The sequence below is a fragment of the Ixodes scapularis genome, unplaced genomic scaffold (assembly GCF_016920785.2).
Source record: "Ixodes scapularis isolate PalLabHiFi unplaced genomic scaffold, ASM1692078v2 PGA_scaffold2__306_contigs__length_199485367, whole genome shotgun sequence".
Classification (NCBI taxonomy): Eukaryota; Metazoa; Arthropoda; class Arachnida; order Ixodida; family Ixodidae; genus Ixodes; species Ixodes scapularis.
The window spans coordinates 33260878-33284050 of NW_024609857.1; the positions used below are offsets into that span (position 1 = coordinate 33260878).

At 46.6% G+C, this 23173-nt stretch overlaps 1 protein-coding gene across 1 annotated transcript; it reads left to right on the forward strand.

Annotated features, from left to right (window-relative positions):
* Positions 1-9737: 9737 nt before the first annotated feature.
* Positions 9738-13604, forward strand: LOC121836715. The gene is made up of 3 exons (XM_042291788.1): positions 9738-11257; positions 11349-11450; positions 11544-13604. The coding sequence occupies exons 1-3, from the start codon at positions 11044-11046 to the stop codon at positions 13199-13201; spliced, it is 1974 nt and encodes a 657-aa protein (XP_042147722.1). The 5' UTR covers positions 9738-11043; the 3' UTR covers positions 13202-13604.
* Positions 13605-23173: the final 9569 nt, after the last annotated feature.

Consider the following 23173-nt stretch of genomic DNA (forward strand, 5'->3'; position numbering starts at 1 on the left):
ATACGTAACGTGATCCATACACAAATTCGTTTTTCCCGCTAAATTTGGCGGGTCACGTGTCAGCAAAATTTTCGCAAACTTTAGCTGGAAAACTGAGCGACGTCAGGTTACGCCCTCTCATATCTCCCCCTTCCTCCTCCTCATTTCTAGTGTCACCCAAATGTAGTTCTACGGAAATTTATCCAGCATACTGCACCTATGCACCCACTTTTTTTTTTTTTTTTTTTCTGCATATCCTTCATTTATCTTTCACGTACTCCTTCAAATCCAAACTCCCCTTCCCCCGTGCAGAGTTACGCTCTGAGGAATTTGGAGCACCTGCTTTTCCCCAGAGCGAGTGCCAATCACTACAATCTGCGTTGGGACCACGGCGAACGATGAGGCAGAAGATGTGCCTAGAGTCCCTAGACCTCCCCCTCAAAAAGACACCGTCTCCATTGCAGTGATTGGCTCTTCCCCCAAATGGTTTGCGAGAAAATAGACGCACCCGATTTCTCATACCCTAGTTCCACTAGCGCTGTCAACTGGCATTACGTCAACGAGCATTAGCATTTCCCAACTGTCATTGGGCTCAACTAAATTGTCCGGTGTTACGCGGTACATAGGCCTAACAACACCAGCTGAGATCGCGTCAAGGGACACAGTTGAAACCGAAACGATAGCAAAACTGGTGTCTCATCACCTTTTTTTTTTCTTTCATTTTTAAGTGATGCAATTGAACTATATACACTTTTTATTCATTATAAGAATTAAAAAAATTGCTTTTCTTCTTTTTTAGAGTAAAGAAACAACAATGAGAACCAGGCACGTAGCCAGGATTTTGATTTGAGGGGGGGCTGCCCATGACTACATGCTGTATGAGGGGGAGGTAGGAGAGGAGGCCCCAGCAAAATGGAAGTTTTCAAGAAGGCCCGGGCCCCATGTCCCCGGCCTTCTTGATACTGTAAAAAAGTTTGCGAGCCCTTAATTTTCGCGAATTTCACGAATTGAAAAATTCGCGACATTTAAGGGCACGCAAAAGTTTTGGTATTTAAATGTTTCAATGCCGGTGTCTGGATTACGCAAAATTTAGTGGCCGCGATTTTGACCTCCGTGTCTGATTTGCGAAAAATAGGGGTCGCGAAAATAAAGGGTTTTACAGTAGCCACTTGAATGTCATGGAACTATTGTCAAAAGTGAGAAACACTGCCTATCCTATTGAAGGCTGAACAATTTCCGATATGCCGTTTACACACATTGTAGACATCCTAGAAAAAGTCAAAATTAGTTCCTTAAATTTTTTTAAGTGTTGGTTTTAGTTGGACGAATGGCAAATGTAATTGGTCTATCCAGTGGCAAAGCGATGGATCGCTTTAAATGTTCTCCACTGTTCAGTCGAGGCTATAAAGGACTCACGATTCGATTCGACATAATTTTCTCACACCGCTACAATTCTTACTTCCGTATATGTGCTTAAAAAAAGTTACAATTACGCTACCAATTAACTCGCTTAGGCGCTGTCGTAAAATTTTCGAATGACCTCTAAACTTTCACGACAATTTTGGAACCGGTGACGAAGACAAAGCCGCTTCTCTTTGACGACTTAATCGCCTCCGTAACTTAACTACCCGCGCGCACAAATCTTTGTGAGGAATGCAAGGACGACCGATATAATAGGTCGCTTGCTAAAAATAATTATCAGCTTGGATTTTTTTTCTTTAATATCGTAATGTGAGGTCTCCTTTCCTTACCTTGAGACCCCAAGCGTTCTGCGCATAAAATTGTTTGAAAAACGAGATGAGGAAAGGTAAAGGCGGCTAGCTTCAGGGAAGAACAAAAAGTGAAACATAAACAAAATATGTACACAAAAAGTGTGTTTTGTAACATTTCGGTTCCTCGGTCTCGAGAGTTGGTTTTGTCATCCCATTTTCAATCTAGATACCAAAACAGTAGGGGTTATGATTATAATTTCCGGGTTACCTAAATTATAAAGCAGACAATTACAAGGAGGAAGATATTTCTTTTATTGCTTAAGCCGAACACAACCTATTCGGTAGTAGCCACATCCAGTCATTACTCTGAAAAACAAAACAAAACAAATAGGCTTAATTTTCCCGGCGCTTATCTACCGCTATCTACCTTATCTACACCATTCATGAGAACCCGCTAAAAAAAACTAAAAATTACATTAGAAAAAAAAAAAGAAAAAGAAAACAAAACAAAAAACAGCAGGCTCGGGAGCCACGTCGAGCCATATAGCCGTTACACAATTAACAGCAGTCGCACGATTTGTTGCACGTTCGCCTCAACTCTGACGCCGCTTCTTAAACACCTCGAGTTATATGGCCCTTTGCTCCCACACACCCAAACGCGCCCGACCTCCCAAGACGAGGCAATTCCGAGATGGTTTTGTTGTAGGGTGCCCGGATTTCGGAGTGTTTCCAACTCCTCGATTGGTGGCACGTGATTTATGGGCCTCGTTCGCCACACGAGCTGCGAGAAGGTGACGAAAGAAGCGTGGATCGTCCACAGGGGTTTCCGTCACTCTCTTCCTCGCCACGCGACGACCCAGCGCATGCGCACTTCCGTCCAGACATCTACTTAACGCGTTACAGGTATAACCTACATTACTCGTACCTAGTTACTTTTTTTTATCCGTAACGTAGTAACGATCTATGTTACAAGAAAATAGCTCGCTCCTTTGAAATCGCAGTGAGCAGTAACGTACGTAGCCTCTCTATGAGTGAGCTACGAGTAGCGGCATTAAGTTACTCTTTCAGTAATGTGTAAACGTCTGCTTGCGACCAGTCAGAGTCAGACTCGTCCGCCATTAATTCGCTCTCCGTGGTTCGAGTTGGTCCCTCTCTTAGATCGAGGCTCTCTCAAGTTCGTTGTCTTCTAGTTTCCGTCTTCCCGTCGCTCCGCCGCTAACGTAATCCGACCCAACTTTCCGTGCGCTTCGGAAACGGAACTTCAAAGGCGTCGCACAGCCTTTGTGCCGGTCGTGGCTTTCCCGCGAGGCCTTTTTCGGTGAAGGCCCCCCCAAATGAGAGCGGCCTTCCCACGCCCATTACGACAGCCGAGAGATCACGAACGGTCCTGGGCAAGGCGTGAAGAAGAATGGCGCTCACGCTCGTAATTAACGGCATTTTTTTTTTCCCCCGACAACAAAAGCGGCGCGGCCAAACTTGGAGGAGACAATGGCGGCGGCTCGTAGTCACGTAAGCCTATACGGAGTGCAACTGTGGGAGAGGAGGAGATGGGCGTCTCTGCGCTTCTTGCGCGGAGGGTGCGGTGACGTCGGAGCGGAGACTGCTGATTCGAAGGATATATTGGTAGACACAAAAGGCTATCTGCCTTCGTCTCTAGCCGCTGTCTCGCTCTAATCAGAGCGAACAGGTCCGCCGTCTGCTCCTCGTGCAGATTGATGCCTCAACGTCTGGCGTTCGGACGCTTACGTCGTCTGCTAGTCGTAACAAGGACTGTCTTACATTTTCTACTGCTTTTTTTTTTAAATTCGCCTCATCGTTATGAATGGGAACATAACCTTCGACGAAGGGGAAAGCAGATACCTCGAAGGCCATGTTTTTTTTTTTTTGTTTTTTTTTGTTTTTTTTTGATTAATAATTACTAGACGCATCCGACGTACCAGGACCACGCTTTCCTGGAACCACCTTCCAGCGTCTGTGGGAACTTTATTTGATTACGCCACCTTTAAAACTGCCCTAATAACGTCACTATTTTAGTGTTTCAGGAACCCAAATTCACAATATCGCCTGCTCCGGACCAAGGAAAAGCTGCGAGGACGGTCTTTTTTTTTTTTTTTGACACACGTGACTACTTTCTTTCACCCCGCCTCATCTTGTCCTCTCCCCTCTGACAGCGGGCTATTAAACCATTGCCTGCCCTCCCACGCTTTGTGCCTGCCGCGCTCCAGATTGGGTTGAAGAGGAGCCGAAGCTGTTCGCGGCTTCAGAGGAGAAGACGCCGCGAAGCAGCAAATGCTTTAATTGTGAGAATCGGGGAGCTCACTCCTGTCGAAACGGGCAGCGAAAGCTTTCGCGGCCTGGCGGCGAAAATTCGAAACAGAGGAACGGCGCTGAATTGCGCACCATTGGAGTCACGAATACGAGCCGGCAGATATATAATCGTGCATCGCGAACACGTAGCTTCGCACACCCGGGTTCCTTGGCCAGATACACCAATTACGAGTCGAGGATTTTCCCGAGTCAAGGGCAGCCTTTCTGTCTATTGGGCCAATCAATCACTTAGAAATTGTCGCGGCACTATGAATGTACTCACAAAAATGTGCAACACACGCAAAAAAAAAAAAAAAAAAAAAAACGAGTTCACTTTGGAAGGATATGTGAGCATTTGAGAAAACTACCACGACTTTCTCTTTTTTTTTTCGTTGCTGCATTAAAAGTATAAGACGTTAATAGTTTCCGCAGGAAACTTGCAAAATTTAACAAAACTATATTGGTGGTTGCTTGCGGTAAATGCGTTCGTGTGACTGTTTCTTGTGTTTTTGGCTTTTGTTTTTTAGCATGCAACAATTTTCGCATATAAACCCGATTTTCTGCTCGTCTTGTGTGACACGATGCAAACGCACACACACACAAACACGCAAAATCGGTAATATATATATTTTTGTCACATCTAAGAGGGTGTGATTCTAAAATTCCAAATAGTAAAATGTACGCATTTTCGCCACGCCAACTTGATCAACAATATTTCATACGCCTCGACACTAACCAGTCGGTCTGAAATCCAACAGCGCTCTTTCCGATGTTGTGTGCGTGATTACGGCGCCCGGATCGGGCGTATTCGACTGGTATGATTAGCGTCCTATTCCACCCATGCACCGAATGCGCTCCCAGAGGAGCAACACATTACGTCACGGGAGCAGGTGTGTTACGCTGCCGGAGGTCGCTACACTAACAGTTGCAGAAATGCTGACAAAAGAAAAAAAAAAGGGAGTAATCGCGGAAGTCGCCATCATCTCTGCGTCCCGACTCGTGGCTGTCGAAGCCTCCATGAACTGTCCGACTACAAAAGCGACCTACCGCAGAACAGGCGTCAGCCCACATCTAGCTCCGCCGCTGTGCCACCACCATGAATCGCGGCAGGCAGAAGCATGACACTTCTAGACTACATCAGGGGGAAATCGAGGGACCGCTTTTGAGGGAGCGATGAACACACCCGTCGGGCTACGCTTTCCAGACATGTATAGCATGTTATGATATACCCTCTATGTGTCGCGCAGTCTATACCTGCAACGTCCGTCCGATCCATTGACTCGATTCCGTCTGAAAAGACTGAAGCTCAGCACGGGATCCCGCGCCGTGGATCTGCGGGCACGCCGCGGGAGACGCCCAACCTCTTGCTCGTCTCGCTGATCGCCAACTCGACGCGTTGTCTCGTGTGCCAACAAGTAACAACCGCCGTTTGATGCACTGCCCCCGCGTACGCCCATAAGTCTCGCCGTGAACGTTCGCGTCGAGCGCGTCCACGCCCCGGGGGCCGCGCCCCAACGTTTTGTTTTCGTCTTTGGGGCGAGCTGTTAGGTCGGCGGGCGTTGTGTCAGAAAGGGCGAGGAGCTCCCGATTAATGAGAGCGGAAGGGGTCGGCCCGGCGCAAGTGGTCCTCCGCAGACACCTCCCCAACGCTAATGCGTGGAATGGAACTCGGCAAGCTTGAGCGTAAGTTATTTTTCTCTTTTTTTTTTTTTTTCTCGTCTGGGGTAGCATAGACGTGTTAGAGCCTGTCACACACGGTCGGGGCTGAGGAAGCAGGCTGAGTCTAATGCTAAAGTTAAACGCAGGCTTAATAAGAAGTTAAGAACAATACGTGGTCAGTCATAAGTTGATATACCTTCCTGTACCTTCTTTCATCATATATGGGAGAGCGCAGACAAAGACTAGAATACGTGCAAACATGGACACACAAACTGAAATCGCAGTCACAGCGTATTCCGTGCGCTTGATTGGTTTAGCCGACAATGGCGCACGCATAGAAAGATAGGGAAAATCGCAACGTTGCTCCTTTGATGCTTGCTGCTTAATAAAATCTATTCGCTCGTAGCGTCGATTGTGCTCTGTCCCGTGGAGTATATACAATTTTCCAGCGGTCACCACCCGGATGATAAATGTCGAGTTGCTGTGCTGTTAATCGGGGTCTATTGGTTTATATCTGGGCAGTCAATTGCGTGGACGCATTGTGCGCGTCTGTATTTTCGGGGAGCGTTTATCGGAGAACCAATCATTCCAATCTAGCAAAGTACAGTGATTGGCGTTTCACGGGCTCAGTTCGTGCTTACCGTCACATCGCAGGCTCTGCTTTTTTTTTTTTTTTTTTTATTTCCGAAAGTATATTTTCGACCTCTTCATTCGACAATCTCCCCCGTGGATCGCTGTGATTGGCTCTCTTAATGCTTGGTGTGACAGACCACTGCCACCCAGAAGATAAGGCCTGCGCGCATGACGTCATCGTTAGTGGACTGGCGACACGCCCAAAAAGCGGCAAACACGCTCAAGCTTTACGAAAGACGACGCAAAGCGGCAGGCGCTGCGTCCGTCTTGGCGTCGCCGCGTGCCAGCGTCGCGCTCTCTGTGAGACGCTGCGAGACGCGTTGGCGGCGACGCCTGAAACGCGTGCTAGGCGGAGCTGCGTGGATCCACTACTGATGACGTCAGAGGGGGAAGACGCAGGCCTTTGTGTTTTGGGTGATATTGGATAGCGTCACTGACAGCTTTAAGAAACGCACGGCGTGGTTCATTGACCCTTCTTGCCTCTTGGTTTGGTCTTTGGCCTTCTTATCGACAGATATGCAGAAGTACCGATGTTTGACGGAGTAAACGCCCTTAACTGAAGGAAAGAGTCGTGAAGTTTCCGTAAGTATACTATTTCGTAGTTCTGCTAAGGTACGGATCCCAGCTCACTATATAGTACGCCCGTCTTTTACGATGGGAATAAACGAAACGCATAATCAAAAGCAATATTATGGCGGCGAAACGTTTGCTTGTAGACGCAACGACGATTAAAAATGACGTCAGTGGAACTGGCTCTGGTTGGGCTTTAGGATTCAGTTGTCGACGGCAGCCTGCGCTGAATTGTTACGTTGACAGGGCAGTCGATCTCTCTACCGATCGAGTAGAAGCCGCTTTCTGTGAAACCCACGCGAGATATTCCGGGATACAGAATGACAGCAGTGACTGTTCCACCCTTGAATCATTTATTCGCTGATTGTCTATACTCGTTGTCACACCAAGAAGAAAACAAAAAAGAAAAAAAAAGGAAAAAAAAAAGGAGAGAAGAAAGGAAGTTATGCGCATTATTCATTCGCTGCACAAAGTAGTTCTTACAAAGATTGAATTGTCGGAGGAAGAAACTGTGTTTTGGGCGTCTGAAACGTGTACGTCTGGATAAAACAACGGCAGGCTAATCTCGAATTCGACCCCATCATACTTTAATTAAATTCACCACACAAACAAAAAAATCAATAATGTTCCGGGCATATTTTTTTATTGCTGATGAGGTGAACAAGAGTATAGTTAGCTTGGCCACTCGTGCCCTGCCGAGCGTTTTTGTATTTTTCTCACCTCTAATTTCTTATTTTATTTTCCCACCTTTCTTTCCTTCTCTCTTTCTCTTTCTCTCTCTCACTCTCTAACTTTGTTTATTAAATTTCAAATGGAGAAATAAAAATCAAAGTCTGCGTGTAAGGTTTCCGCAATCTTAAGAAACGGGAAAACAACTACATAAATTTTTCCCACGAAGCGACTCCTCTCAATATATGTAGCCCACTCGATTTCATATAAAGACCAATGTAAGCCGCTGACCCTGATGTCTATTTCACTGCGTCATTGTAACGCGAGATCGTGAAAGTTTCATTATTTTTTGTGAGTGTGTATAGTCATGACTATTGTTATTTTTCTCATTATCACTTTTTTGGCCATATCTTAATCGACTGCAATCCACTTTCACTTGTACGTGTTTATTTTGATCTTTTTTTTTTTTTTTGTTAAATAAAATCTGGAGCGTTTCTTTTTAATTTCCCTTTATGTAATGCATTCTTTGGATGCCCTTGAGGTAAATAAAATAAAATTATGAAATAAATTGCGCAAGCAAGAAAAACAAAAACATAAAAGATACCAACGGGACACAACACATTCCACCGAAACAATGCGGTGTTCCTCACGGATTACTCTATATTGTCTACGTACAAAAGAAGAAAAAAAATCGCTCACTCGTACAATTGCTCACCGTTTTACCCACATACACTGCGGCTGCTGCTAAAAAGAAAGAAAAAAAGAAAGAAATGAATGCCCAATCTAGGAGTTTCCCAGAAATCCCGGCGACACGAAGGAAAGAGAGAGAGATCCACGACACCGACCGCCACGCCGATTTAGCCGCACAAATCCTCCCGGAAGATTGCTGCGACTCCCGCTGAAGAACCAGCAACGCACCGAGTGTTGCAACACGGGAGCCTAAAGCCCCACACGGGCTTCTTTTCCTACCCGCGAGCCGCCACCCCGTCGGAGAGAGGAAACATAGAAGTAAGTATACGAGCAAAAAGAAAGCAGTCTCTAATTCTGTCTGGGGTCGTTTCGCTGGCCGGGCTCCTCGATTCCTAATCCAATACACTCGGGCGGCACTCGGCGTGGGCTCCCGGAACAAATGAAGCCGTAGCAATAATTAAACAGATGGTTAGAGGGACGGCAAAGCACGGCTGTTCGTCCATGCCCCCGATGGGAACCCTTTCGTTTGATTGAGGCGTAACGCCCCCGCACAGCTATCTGCTGGCTGCTGTGTGTCAGGTAGCCGTCGCATCTGCAGGGTTCCCGAGCGCTGCGTGTAACAATGGGAAACGTGGTGTTTCCGTTGATACGCTAATAAAAATAAATGTTCGGCCGTCTTTGTGTCTTCTCTTTGTGTGGTGCTCAACAAGACGCAACGGTCTAAGGCATGACAAAAAAAGGGGAATAAAGAAAGTAATTATCTTGGCCGTACTTTGTGGATCACGCGTGAACATAATGCAAGCTGAGTCGCGGTGACTTCGAGAGAGTGGTCTTTTCGTATAGATAGATCGTACGCTGCGCAGAGCCGTATATTGAGAGAGTTTGGTCAATGGAAGGGGAGGAGAAGAGGCATGGCGTGCCCAAGACGCAGATAGAAGGCGTGACGTGCTCTCTTAGAAGCCGAAAATAATTCCCTAGCGGTGGTGGCGAGAAACAATTTTAATAAGCGCGTAAGAGTTACATGGAGTAACTCTTCATGATTGAAACTATAGTGCACGTGATGTTTCGACTATGATCATGCAAAAAGATTTAAGAATCGAATGTGCCGCTCGAACTCTCTTTTGCTCGGTCGCAGTCTGACCGCTTGGACGGTACCTTCCCGACCCTCGGCGCCAGGCGTACGGATCACGTCGATCGCTATCCTAGAATTTGATTTTGCATGACCTTGACCGAAAAATTACGTGCACCTTATTTTCAGTCAGCGAGAGTTACTCCAACGAGCTCATTATTTTGTTTCTCGCGACCACCGCCAGGGCATTATTCGCGGCTTCTGGCTGGCCACATTCGAATCTGTGAAGACGCCCTGGAACACGACCAGCCCGCTCCCGGCCAATGGCGCTTCCTCATTTTACTCCTATACTAGAGTCCCTGGAATACTGGCTAGTCTGCCGTCCGCGCTCCTCTCCCTATGGGGCGAGGTGTCGCGCCGATGATGACGGCGTAGAGGGCGCTGCGGAGAATCGGCGTGCTGTCAAACCGGTCGCGCCAGCCACGCCGGCCACGCTCCACGCGTAGTTTTGCAGGTAGAATGGCTGATATGGCTGGCGTTTTTGGTCACTTCGTAGATCTCAACGCATGATGTCGGGGAGAAAGCGACAGTCCCGCGACAGCACTTGCTTCGTGCCTGGCTGCAGGAGTGGATACCGCTCGTGCAAAGAAAAGTTTTCGCTGTTTAGAACTCCACAAAACTCCGCGAGGCTGCAAGAGTGGGCGTGCAAAATCAAGCGTGATGACAGAACCCTCGGCGAAGCCAGCGTCGTGTGTGAGAGACACTTTGAGCCCCAGTTCATCGAACGAACCTTCAAGAACGTCGTTCAAGGGCAAGTCATTGAGCTACCACGTAGTGTGCCGCAGCTGACGAAGGACGCTGTGCCGAGCGTGTTTCCGGACGCGCCCAAGTACTTCTCGAAGCCAGTGCCTAAAAAAAGAAAGGAACGTAACCTGTGTGATCAGGTGCCACTGCCACTTGTCAAGAGGCACTGCGTGGATGTAGAAATGCAACCTGATGCTGACCTGCCCATTAGTGATGCTTCTCGGGACACTGCTCTCATTCGCGAGTGCCTTGATCTGCTGCCTGCACCTCCGTGGACTAAGATCAACCTCGACGGCAACACAGATCAAATAACCTTTGCTCATTGCCATTTGAGTGAGGAAGGTGCTCTAGGTGTTTTGCACGTGAGCCGTCGCATTGTGCTTGATTTTGCTGCGCCACAGGGCTCAACTCCAAAAGCAACAGTCTATCTTCGTGGAAAGGAAATCAAAAATCAAAGTATAAGCAGCGCAAATGACGTCAAAGTCTTGTTGCACGAGATCGGAAGCATGAAGCTGTGCCCTGGCTATGGTCTGAAACCTATGACAAAAACTTTTGTTTGTTTCAATGGGTGCTACTTTTCAGCAAAATGCTCTCTGATTTCTGAATCGCCCTGCTTGGCGTGCAAGTATATGCGTAAACTGAGCCAAAATGCAGCCTCCAGGAAGAAAAGAATCATCAAAGCAAAAAAATCAGCTTCGAAGAGCCGTGCTTTACGGGTACTGAAGAGGAAATTGGCAAAAGCACAGAGTGCTGTTGAGAGCATGAAAAACGAGAACGAGCAGCTGTCGAAAACAGACTTTCAACAAAGGATGAGTGCTCTGCCTTCGAAACAGCAGCTTGCTGTTACAGCTTGCTTTGAAGCTGCCAGACGTAAGTCGGCAAAGGGCATGCAGTACACGAACGAGTGGCTTCTTGAATGCATATTAATGCGCATGAAGAGTCCGAGACTCTATGAACACATTAGACGACACAAGATACTTGCCCTGCCTGGACGGACGTGCCTGCAAAAGCGGATTCTTGGTTTCAAAGGCGGCTTCGGTTTTAACCAAAAAAATATTTGAAGCCCTTTCTGAGAAGACGAAATGTATGGACAAGTTTGCATGCCATGGAGGCATTGTGTTTGATGAGATGAAGATTTCAGAGCACTTGGATGTCAAGTCAACTGGTGAGAACCTGTTCTTAAGTTGTGGCTCTTCACTGCTATAGTGTTTGTCTCTGCTGTGTACTTTATATGCACATTTGTTTTGCATTTCTAGGCGACTTAGAGGGATTCGTTGACCTCGCACAGTTTACTCCAGAATCACAGAAGGGGCAAGTTTGCGATCATGGGATGGTTGTTCTGTTCCAACCTTTCCAAGGTAAGCGATTCCATTCTGCTATTGCATTTATTGTGCTGCATTGCAGGCGTGAAACAAAACTTTTATTTATTGTCTTTTGGCTTCTTTCCTTAGGTCAGTGGACACAGGTCCTTGGTGTGTTTGCTTCACGTGGAAATGTTAAAGCTGACACCTTGGCCAAAATCATTGTCGAGGCAACAATCCTATGTGAAAAAGCCGGTCTTTTTGTAGACTTTGTCACCTGCGATGGAGCGAGCTGCAACAGGTCAATGTGGAGGATCTTTGGCATACGAGGTAATTCTAGGGATCAAATGCACTATTTTCTGCCTTCACCAGTCACTACAGTGCAGCTAAAGTTGGTTTCTATTAATTTAGGTACAGCGAAAGGAACAAGGTGCAAGACCCCACACCCTGTGAGACAAGCGCACCATCTCCACTTCCTGTCCGATTTTCCCCACTTGCTAAAAAATGTGAGGAACGCCTTCATAGCAAAGGGCTTCAACACTCCAGAGGGTCGCGCACATATTCGCCCTATCCAAGAAGCTTGGAAAATTGACAGCAAGACTGTTTCTTTGAAAGTAATGCCTTCCATTACTCGGGTTCATGTGAGCCCCAACTCTTTCGAAAAAATGAGGGTTGCGCCAGCTTTTCAGTTATTTGGTGACGAAGTCGTCAAAGGACTTTTTCTTTACCGCACGAAGCTGGAAGCTGCATGTGGCTCAATAGAACCAACAGAAAGTTTTGTCAAGAGGATAAACAAAGTTATCAGGGTAATGTCCTCGCGATTCCCAAAGGCAGCCTTGTACGCTAGCTCGCCAAACTACCAGTTTCTTAAAAAGTTCCTGGAGTACCTGAGAAAGTGGGAAAGCCACGCGAAATCTACTGTGGGTGGCTTTCTGAGTTCTAGCACAGCAGAAGGGCTACATGTGACAATTGAAAGCACGCTACATCTGCTTGACTACATCAACACAATCGGGTTTAAATATATAATGACAGCGAATTTGAGCCAGGACAGGCTTGAGAACCTGTTTGGCGTCGTTCGACAGTCATCTGGTGCAAACGATCACCCTACTGCTGCCCAGTTCTTAATCACAGTCAATGCACTCGCATTTTACAATCTAGCCAGGCCACCCAAGTCAGGCAACTGCTCTCCAGAACTGATCAGCTCTCTCATTTCAAACGTTGGATCAGAGTTGCACAAGGAGCGAGCGATAGACATTTTGGACGGGCTGATCGACAAAGGAAAACTTAATGACGCAGAAGAAGCACTCAGCTCTTGCACGCCGTCAGACCACAGTGCTTACGTAACAGAAAAAAGCAATGACTTGCTTATTTACTACATTGCTGGATATGTAGTCAGAAAGACAGTGAACAAGACTTCATGTGAGGTTTGTGTATCCTTCCTGCAAACTGACCAGTACACCGCCATGGAAGAGGATCAGGCTTCGTCATTTACAGCCCACTTCGACAATGGAGGTCTGATGTACCCATCTGGCCCCTTTAGAAACCTTATAACTCTCCTTGAAGATAGTTTCACAACTTATTTCAGCTTACACAAGCTCCACTCCAGGAGCATTAAGGACTTCTTTTCCTTCTTGGTGAAAGTGGAGTTTCCCACATTAGGTTGTCTAGCACATGAACACACCATAACAACAGGTGTAATAAAGTATTATGTACTTCTGCGTTTTCGATTTTACACGAAGGCGCTCAACAATGACAGGATGGCGAAACAGGAGCGTATGAAGCTACTGAAAGAAAGGAGGCTGAAGTAAGATGAAAGCGTGTATTATAAGTAGGGTTCTGCGTTTTCGGAGTTTATTCATTTTTTTTCCCTCGAAAGTGGGAGTGTTTTTGTTTTATTTTTCGGGGCTTAATTTTCTTTTACCGATTTGGTGTTTTTTTGTGTAAATTGGTTAAGTCATAACCAATTTACACAAAAAACACCGAATCTACAAAAAAAAAAAAAAATACCCCCCTCCCAAAAAAGAAAAAGATATTTTGAGATAAAAAAAAAATTAACTCCGAAAAGGCAAAACCCTAATTATAAGCAAGTGTTTTGTTTGTTGTTGTTTTTTTTCCTGAAGCTACAAATAAGCTGCTTTAATGGTGACTCTGTGTTCGTTGTGGTATGTAGTCTGGAAAAAAGAACAGCCACTGTGTGTCTGTAATAAACCGTTAGAAGCTATGGTGTGTTTTTACTGGGATATTTTTACGAGAACCTGTTATGTTGCACAGATAACAGTAATGCCAGTGCTGTTAAGTGCACTGTACAACTATAATTGATCTCATCATAATGGCAAAAAGTTTTCCACTAGAGCGGCGGCAACGCAGGCCACTTTTACTCAGTCAAATGCAAACGCGCGCAAAACTAAAAACTCGCTGCTCCTCAGCTGCGCCCGTCGAACCCGTCGGTAGCACGCCGACTGCTTGCAGCGCCACCGCATCTTTCATCCCGGAAAAGACGCGCCGCGGCCGGCGGACGGCAGACTAGCCAGTATTCCAGGGACTCTACCTATACTTCCCAATTGTGGGGATTGTGATCCCTCAACATTCTGTCGCGTCAGCGTTTTGGCGCGCCGTGGCGGCCGCGCCGACGTAGCGAGAGGTGGCGCTGCTTACCACTGTGAGTGGCTTCCTCCTCTCCCCGTTGGGGCGATTTCCGTAACGGACCCCCGCAGAAAGGAGATCGACGTGTCGCTCCTTGATTGGCCACTTCGCCCCCGCCGTTATCTTAAAACCAGCGGACAGCAGTCTCGCTTCTCTCTTCTTCCTGGGATTCGGCGGCGGCGACAACGGGGAACCTTCCGGCGCACCGGTGAGCGTTTAGCCCGTCCTTTGTACATTTGTGAGCGACCGTTCGGCCGTGGGCGATCTCCACACCGACGGCGTTCACCAGCTTATAGCCGCTGTGTTGTTGTTATTTTGTTTCATTGTAAATAAACAGTTTATCACCGTTACCAACGTGACTGGTGTCTGTTTGCGCTCAACGAGCAGCATGCCACGCGAGTGCGAACCCGCTTCGCGGTAGAGCGTCTCGCCGCGAACGTGGTACTCCCAAAGGCAGTGGCCCTAAGGTGAACCACACAATAAATGGCCAAACTCTCTCAATATGTGGCTCAGACGCTGCGGTATGCCGGTCCTGCGGGCGCGTGCACTCGGTTGGCGATCAAACTTCAAAGTGACGCGTCACGAGCCCCGGAAACTCGAGGCTCATATATATATATACGGACTACAAAAAAAAGTATAATATTTGGCACTTTCGAATGCTTGCAGGGACTGCACCAAATTGACGGTCGCTTGTTGCTGCCGCATAACAGTGTTTAAATGCCGGATACACACTGCTCATACATACGTGACACAAAATACTCGGCGTGCGCTGCAGATATGACGTCACAGTTATCTGCGGACACGCCCGTGCACGTGACCAATGTTAGAGGACCGTCCTAGAGGGAGAAAAAGACACACGTCTTGGTATCGGTGTGAGTGTGACTGGCATTAAGAGCCCCCCACGTGTGGACTCCTCGGTCCTCCAGTGGAGTGTTGTACCAGGCAGGCGTCATAGATACGCTGTTGTAACCTGCAAACATCCGGAATTTTTTTTTTTTTTTTTAGTTTCTGTTGATTGTTTAGGGCGGTTCGCATATCGAGTCAACCGTTAATGAAACCACTCGGTGTTCCTTGTGTAGATGGGGTACAGATTTTCTCACCATTTGCGCCCCCAAAAAGGGTCGAGAAACGTGGCTATATATTTGAGCCTGGACTATCTCTGTGTATACACGAGACGGGGAATGAGTTTGTGTCTGAATTTGGTGAGCCAAGTATCTTTTGTTGAGTGCAATGTCCCACAGCCGCGCGACATAGAAATAGGGAGTTTTAGGATAGGGGGCCAAAGCTTGGGGGCCCCAACGAAACAGGGGCTTACCACTGCGCATGTGCAGAACATAAACTCCGTTTGGGGTTTTGGGTGGGTGCTCACCCCCAACGCAGAATTCGAGAAATAGCCTGGGCCCCCTATTGCTTGGGGCCGGGTTCCGTTGGCAAACATGGCGTCGCCCTTTCCGCTCGCTTCGGAACAAATTCGTCATGGTCGCTGCAGTATTAGCCCATTTCAATGCCAATGAATAGTGCAACCGGCTTTCGCTTTGCTTTATCTGGCTCAAGTCACAAAGAATGAGCGGTAAGCTCACTCCATTTCCAAGATCGTCCCTGATTCTGGCCGTTCCTAAGCCTAAACAGACAGGGCAACTGTTGACATGGCAACGTATTGAAACTCAGTGGCTCCGAGTGGATTTCGTTTGTGGCAAAATACCTGCAGCTTGAAAACAAGTATTTCGAGGCTTCAAAGTCGCTCCAGCTCAGATCTAAATAGAGCAGCTGCTCGCGCAGTATGCTCGCTCGCGTTCGGCTCAGTTTCGGCATAGTTGAAGGCCTGAATCTTCGGCGACAGACGGTCAAAGCACACACGAACGCCCAATAAATCGGAGAACGAGCGCCAAATTAGAACGCGCTGCGGATTGGATTGTTTTAGCTGAATACAGCCAACAACATTAAAGGAGCGACGCAACAATTTTTGTACTTTGCGCAAATACCGCTTAAAACGGATCCATAACGCTAATGACCTATGAAACACACGTTCGTTCTTTACCCCACCCAACAGAAGTCCCAGAAAAAAATTTAAAGGGAAGCTGAAACACTTCTTGAAAAAAACGAGTTAGAGGTGAATTCTGGCGTATTTTTATCCCGTGAATCTGAATATCACTTTTGTTTTCCCTGAAGATGCAACTAAAAGCGAGAAAAAGCGAAAAAACATTCGACCAATCGTGACGTCATACTAGGATCTTCGGGCCGCCAAGCGCGTGTCGCTCGTGTGGGCAGCGCGTGCAACGGCAAGCTTGCCAGGTATATTTCCCCGCACTGACACCAGTCGTGACGGCTCTTTCTGACCTTTCTGAAAATAGCAAGAGTGCGCGTGCATAGCTTTGACAGGCGCTGATGATGCGCGAGAGCAGAGATTCCGAAAGCTCCTAGTGTGACGTCACGCCCCGGGAAGGAGGGGCTTCGGCGGTACTTTAAAAATTAATTTCTGAAGCCTCCGTGCACCAAACTGAAAAATAATCTTGATATTCTTGATCCTGGAGGTAGAATGAAGGCCATTGAAATGTTTTTTTCTCAAATAGAGAACCGCTTCAGTTTCCCTTTAAGAAAAACGAGCAGCGTTCACCCCCTCAACTCGCAGCCAGAACAAGCGGCCACGTGATCTGAAGCCGATTATATGCCGCCAGTGTTGATCATAGCCACGCGCTGGGGTTGGCAAAGCGCAGGACACGCGCTGAGTTCCAGACATTGTTATGGCTCGGCTGTTGTCGTCGTTGCAGCGATTGGACAAGGGTCACAACCCGAATGCTTTTCGAGCTAGCAATTGTCACGAGCCCAAGTCGAGTGCCCACGCAATGCTCGGGTCCAATCTATGAACCTCATTCAAATATCGTCACTTGGGTGTACTGCGATCCCCGAGTTACGTCATCAAATTTTGCAAAGGAGAGATTGAATGAAAATGATCGCTTTTGTCCTTGAAATTACACCGCAACAAAGGAGTTTCTTGGCCAATGGCGTTGCGTCTGAGTATCCTTGAGTCCCAGGTGTGCCAGTAAGTTCGTATAGAGAAAAAAACATTCCAATTGAATATCGTTGCATAGCTCCTTTAACACTGATTTCAGATTGTCTCTTTTTTTAGCCGGCTTGAGATTTACCTTACCTATTATTCGTAAACAAAAAGTACGTGCTAAGCTCCTATTTTTTTTACGTTTATTGATATTTTTCTTTTGTGATTATTACGCTCGTTAGCCTCATTGGCCCTGCAAGCGGGAAACGTAAGCGCGCTGCGCCGCGTTAAGAAACCTTCTATAAGCCGTTTACAACAACCTTGTTGCGTTTGGGCCCCCCAATTTCTTAGGGGAACTCAAGTGTTGGGGCCCGCTATTGGGGAGGAGGACAGACCGTGACGCCCCAAGCGGTTAACCTAACAACTACACGGATGGGGACAACAAATACAATGACGCAGCGTTCGGCCGACATAACCGAACGCGGCGTCAGCGTTCGGCTGGAGTTCGTGTTCTCCGGCGAGGGGGAGGAGGGGCTGTTTTGTTTCCACTATGGCCTGCATGAACAATGCAGCATGCACGATCCCAGCTCAGCACAAAAGCCGAAGTGGGTCAAGCTCGCATTCTCTGAGGAGAGATCCGGCACTTAACGTCGCTTCGTCGATTGTTAGTATTTTTTACATTAAACTGCGCCCCGCGCTCTATTGTAGAAGATGACAGGGCCGTGCCCATAAGGCCTGTCGGCATGTGCACAGGCCTTGTGTTGAGTAAACACCAAGCGTGGGGAAAACAAACGGGTCAGAGCGCCCCCTATAGTTCGATCTCCTGCCCAATTCTTAAACTCGCCAATGTCGTCCGCGTACGGGTTGGCAAAATTCGTGCAAGTTATCAGTGCGATGCTTCTAAAACTTTGGGTCCGTGGACGAAGGTGTTTCTACTTAACCATAATTTGCGCGAATCCTTAGAATAATATTTTTTTTTACTGCGCGATCTAGTTTCTTGTTTCAAACGAAAAAAAAAATTAAAAAAATAAACTACTGTTTTGCAAAACAAAAAGAAAAAAAAAACTTGAGTAAAGAACAGATTACGAACAACGCCGCGTCGGTCCATCTCAGTCGCTGAAATTTCTCTTCGCGTAGTTATATCATAATTTATTTTCGGACTTTATTACAACGGCTACGTATCCTCACATTCTGTCACTTGTCTATTCCTTTCGCGGCAAGACGAAAAAGAAATCATAGTCGGAGCATGTTTATCGCAAACAGATTTCTCGAGTATTTGGGGCACGGTACGTGCACAGCCCTGATACCTTTATTGTCGCTTCCTATTCTGGACGACAGCAGTATTGTCCTAATATGTCGATGATGATTGTGGCATCAGATAAGGCCATTGTGGCTCGCCAGTCTTACTCTTACTTCCGGTGGGGTTGTGATAAATAGGTTGACTAAGCATTTTGCTATCGTTTTAATTTTACAGTGCGCGCACAGTTTGTAGCATTAGGAAGGCAGTGCCAACATCTTCATCGGTTTACATATATTAGGGAAAACGAAGAAAAAACATATTTCGAAGTAGAGTTTCATAAAGTAACCCCAACAAGAAGTGATATAGGTTAACCTAAAAAAATGGCGCTCACACAGTGGACATTTTTTTATCATTTTACGATTTTTTTTATATCTGTTTAAGCATATTTGCGCAGAAAGAAATAAGGTTTTCCATGCACGAGACGAAGACAAAATTAACGAAGTAAGAATTACACGTTCTATACAACAAAATAGATCACCGAGTGTTTTAATATATAAAAAGAACATTAAAATAAAGGCATAATTGAGAGATCAACGTTAAAATTTCAAAAAGCGATAAAAAAATAAGAAAAAAAAAAACTTCGCTACGCTCCGCGGGACCAGTTTTCAACTTTGATAAATTACCTGCCACGTGCGCTGCTTTGAATCTCAGTCTAAAACGCGGAATATCTCGCACGCATGAGCGTAATACGCGACAGGACACATTTTCCTACCTTGTTCGAGAAAAATTACTGGAATTAACGTAATCATAATTGAGTGGGCGAAATCGTCCGTTCAGCCCTAATTCGTCCACATTTTACAATTTCTCGCTTGCACAAAAAAAAAAAAAAAAAATAATAATAATAATAAAACGATGCACACAAGGGCGAAACAAAAAAAAAGACTATTAATAAATTAATAATCCACGTGTATTTCTTGGTGCATGGCCGAGCGGCTTATGAAATTAGCATCGTACGGTACTTGAACATATACCGTATAATTTTATAACGCCTCACATAAAGGAGAAGTAATAAACCAATTTTGCGGCAAATTTCATCCGACCAGATGCACCAAGTTAAAGCGGAAATTTGAACGTTGCGAAAATACCAAAGTGGCCGAACAGACATCTAAAAAGCGCGAAGATGCAGCCTGATATGCGGTTCAACGACTTCGCAGATACAGAGCGGCATTTTTGCGAGCGCAGTGTGCTACTGCGAACTGGGGTTCTCAATTCATGACGCACTCATGTTTTCTGGCTTCTTTAAACTCGCATCAAAAACTTATTTCGTCCAGGACATTCATTCACCGGTTTCTTTTTTTTTTTTTCTTTTTTTTTTTTTTACCTTAGAGGTTTTATTTAAAGTGCTGATTCCGTCTTAACTAAGTATTTAAAGGTGAAACCTTGGCGGTTTTTGCTGTTTTAAAATTTATGTCACATGTCGCTTAACACCTTACTCTAACCAATGCGATAGAAATTTTATCTATCTACTTCTAAAGTCACGAAGTTGATTACCAGCGACGTTCTCGTTCCTCTCAAAGTCAACGGGCTAGCCGCGTTTAGCATTGTTCAGTAGCGGCGTTCCGACAGAAAAGCCTGGCGCCTTAGCTCGACACTTACCTGGATATTCACGGGACCAGTTTTGGACATTCCGCCGACTGAGTGTCCCTTCAGGCTAGCGAGAACACGGAGAGGGAGGACGACACATCTGCGTGATTGGCGGCGTGTCGGCAGCCCTTGCGGCTGGGCCCGGCGTGGCCTTTCCTCGGTTCACGCCAAACGCCGTCTACGCCCTCGAAGAAAATCGCCGGGCATCCCCCAAAAACTGATGAGCCCACAATAATCGAAACTGTGTGAAAAAAAAGACAAAAAAAAATCAATTTATTTCGTGCTCTTTGTTTGAGAAAACGAAAAACACAGAGTAAGTTTTTTTTTTTTTTTTTTGTCTTTTTTTTTTTTTTGATCGTGAATTCGGGTAGAAAATTATTTTTATCTTCAGTTGATTGGGTCGAGGACACATGAGCAACGCTATATTTAAACTGATAAGTTCCTTGAGAGGGAAGAAGGGAGGAAGTGGCCGAGTGGGTTCACCTCCTTGGTTCGATCCCCACCACCCCCGCCCGCTACGATTTGAAGGGGTTTGTTCCGGCACGCGTTCGTGTAATCACTACAGCGTGAGGCACGTTAAAAATCCCAGGTTAACGGTTGTACTACACTGGCTAAATTGCTCATCTACAGCTGAGAGACCGATTACCCGTTGAGGCGTCTCCATCAAGGCTGTATTAAACATACAAAGCAAGCCTCTTTTTTTTTTTAAGAGGGATGAGGCGCGGTGTATCCTTCGCCACTTTTACTTGCTGCAGTTATCAGACATATCGCAGAAGTGGAGGAATACACCAACATGAAGGGTAAACTTAAGGTGAAACTTAAATGTAAGCTGCAGGGGCGACGTTTGCAACCCACAGCAAGGCGAGAGGATTATATCTCAAAAGGTCACTTCAACGCCAAGCAAATCTCTGTTTAGCGCAGCTGTGACTATTCTGAACGAGCAAATGAGGTCGTTCGAACACAGACTTTTTTTTTTTCGCCACCCTAGTCTGAGTATAATTTGCCAATTTACCCCACAGTGTAAGAGGAATAAGTAAAAAAATAAGAGAGAGAAAAAAAAACAGGCGATCAACGCATAAACTTGGCACTAATAGACAAAAAACGATATCCCGTACTCACGCGTTCCCAAATTTCTATACGACTTTCTAAACGACTTCCGACAGCCAACAAACACAAAAAAGTAAACACACACACACACACACACACACACACACACACATTCGGTGCCGCGTCAGCGCCTAGCTCGGAGCAGAAAAAGGACACGCTATATACAAACCGCTTAATCCCAAAGTTTCCCCGTAAAAATATTTAAAAAAGGAGGCATTTTACGGGGCCCTACGTATACACACACGTATATAATCGTATATACGACCGCTTTGCGGTGCAACCAGAGCCGTAGCCACCGCGGTCGCTGGCATTATTTATTTTTTTCGGGCTAGATCGTTTTATTCGACGTGGATTGTGCGACGTGCGGGCGCAAAGTAGATACAAGGACAGAGGGCCGCGTTACACATTCGCGGTGCTTGCCCCGCATGCGTTCGAACGGGAGCCTCAAAGTGGGAAGAACGTATACAGGCGGGGAACGCATTTGGCCCGGTGTAGGCGCCCGTTTATGGAGCCATAAACGGTGCACGGCTCATTCAACGCTGCGCCCAAGTATCGCCCGGTCGCTTGTCCTTTTCGCGTAACCTAGGCATATAACAGATAAGCGTCGACCGAGAAAATAATCGTAATAATAAAAAAAAAGAAATAGAGCGGCTATACCTGGTGGTTGCAATAACGGTGGAGCTGTTACTGAGCAAGAATTTATGTTAATAGCGGTCGTGGAGGTTTTTGGATAGCATCGATATTAAATTTTTTTTTCTCTTTAACTACCCGGTTAAAGCGTGGCGCAATGTCTTTTATTATATAATATGTAGTGGCATACCGATTCGCTGTCTCGTCAGTGTTTCACCACGGAAAAGCAAAACTGCGATATTGGATCGCAGGCGCAATGCTTTCGTTTTTGTTGTGTGTGTGTGTGTGTGTGCGTGTGCGTGTTTGAAAAAGTAGAGCAATCAAACTGTGGTAGTTATGAACTACTTTCTTTTTTTGTCACTGCCAAATTACAGTGTGACGCGCTCGAATGAAAACAAAAGAAGAAACGATGGAGAAAGAACGCAATAAAAGTAGGGCCACCGAGTCACTAAGACACCCTAGCAACTTTAATCGAGCTACGCGTAGGAAAGTCCCGTAGTTGACCTCGCATTCCTGAGAGCTCTCATTCTTAATGAATTATAATCTGGGCGTCCGATATCCCAAAACAAAGCAAGCGGTAGAGCGAACTTGAAACATCGAGCGGCCTTCTCATTCCAGCCTCACTTGGAATGTAACCCGACTCTTGTTCCCACGCGTGTCGCCGTCCGTGAGCCGGCGATTACGCAACTCGGAATCCGGCAATTACATCCGAGGAAAACAACACGGGAGCATGAAACGGAATCTCAGGAAAAGATAGAGAGACCGGTTGCGCTCCAACACGTACACAACTCAATCCAGATACGTACCAAGTGCAGTCGTGAAAGTCTGCTCCGCGGCAGTTAAGCCGGCGCAACAGACACATATCTCAACGGAGTCGTACCAGGAACGTTAAAGCGGGAGCGAATTTCTTGCCCCAGCGGAAAGTAAGTTTCCTGGAAGTTGGCGCAAGCGGTGCTTTTGGACCCAGAAAAAAAAAGAACGACAACAAGAACAATGGAGGTCTCCTCTACAATCTGACCGGGTCATAACAATTGAGAAACGATTTGACCTCGCCCCACCCTCCCCGCACTTGAAAACAGAGACTCTTTCGAGCCCGCTTCGCGGCTGGTTCGCTTCTCCGGGAACGGCAATTAGAGAAAAACGGTTTCCCAGAGCCCAACTCACACACACACACACACACATGTACAAACTAAGGCTTAGGGCGCACGCGCGCGCGCGCGCCGGCGCATACTCGACGCGGAGACAATTAAAGGGTCATCCATTATCAGTCCCGAAGCTCGCCACACAGACGGCGTTTCCGTCAAAGGCGGACATTAGCCGAGACGGGGAACATAATGGTCGCGCACGCATTCCAAATCGACCAGAACAGAAGAACCCCATCACCGGACAGTCTCAATTATCAAAATCCGTTTCCATCACTTCTTCCACCTCCTCATCCTCTGCCCATCCCTCCTTCCCCTCGTCGAGAACGAGACGGGAAAATGAGACCGTACCATCCTCCCCTTCCTTTCCTTACCCCTC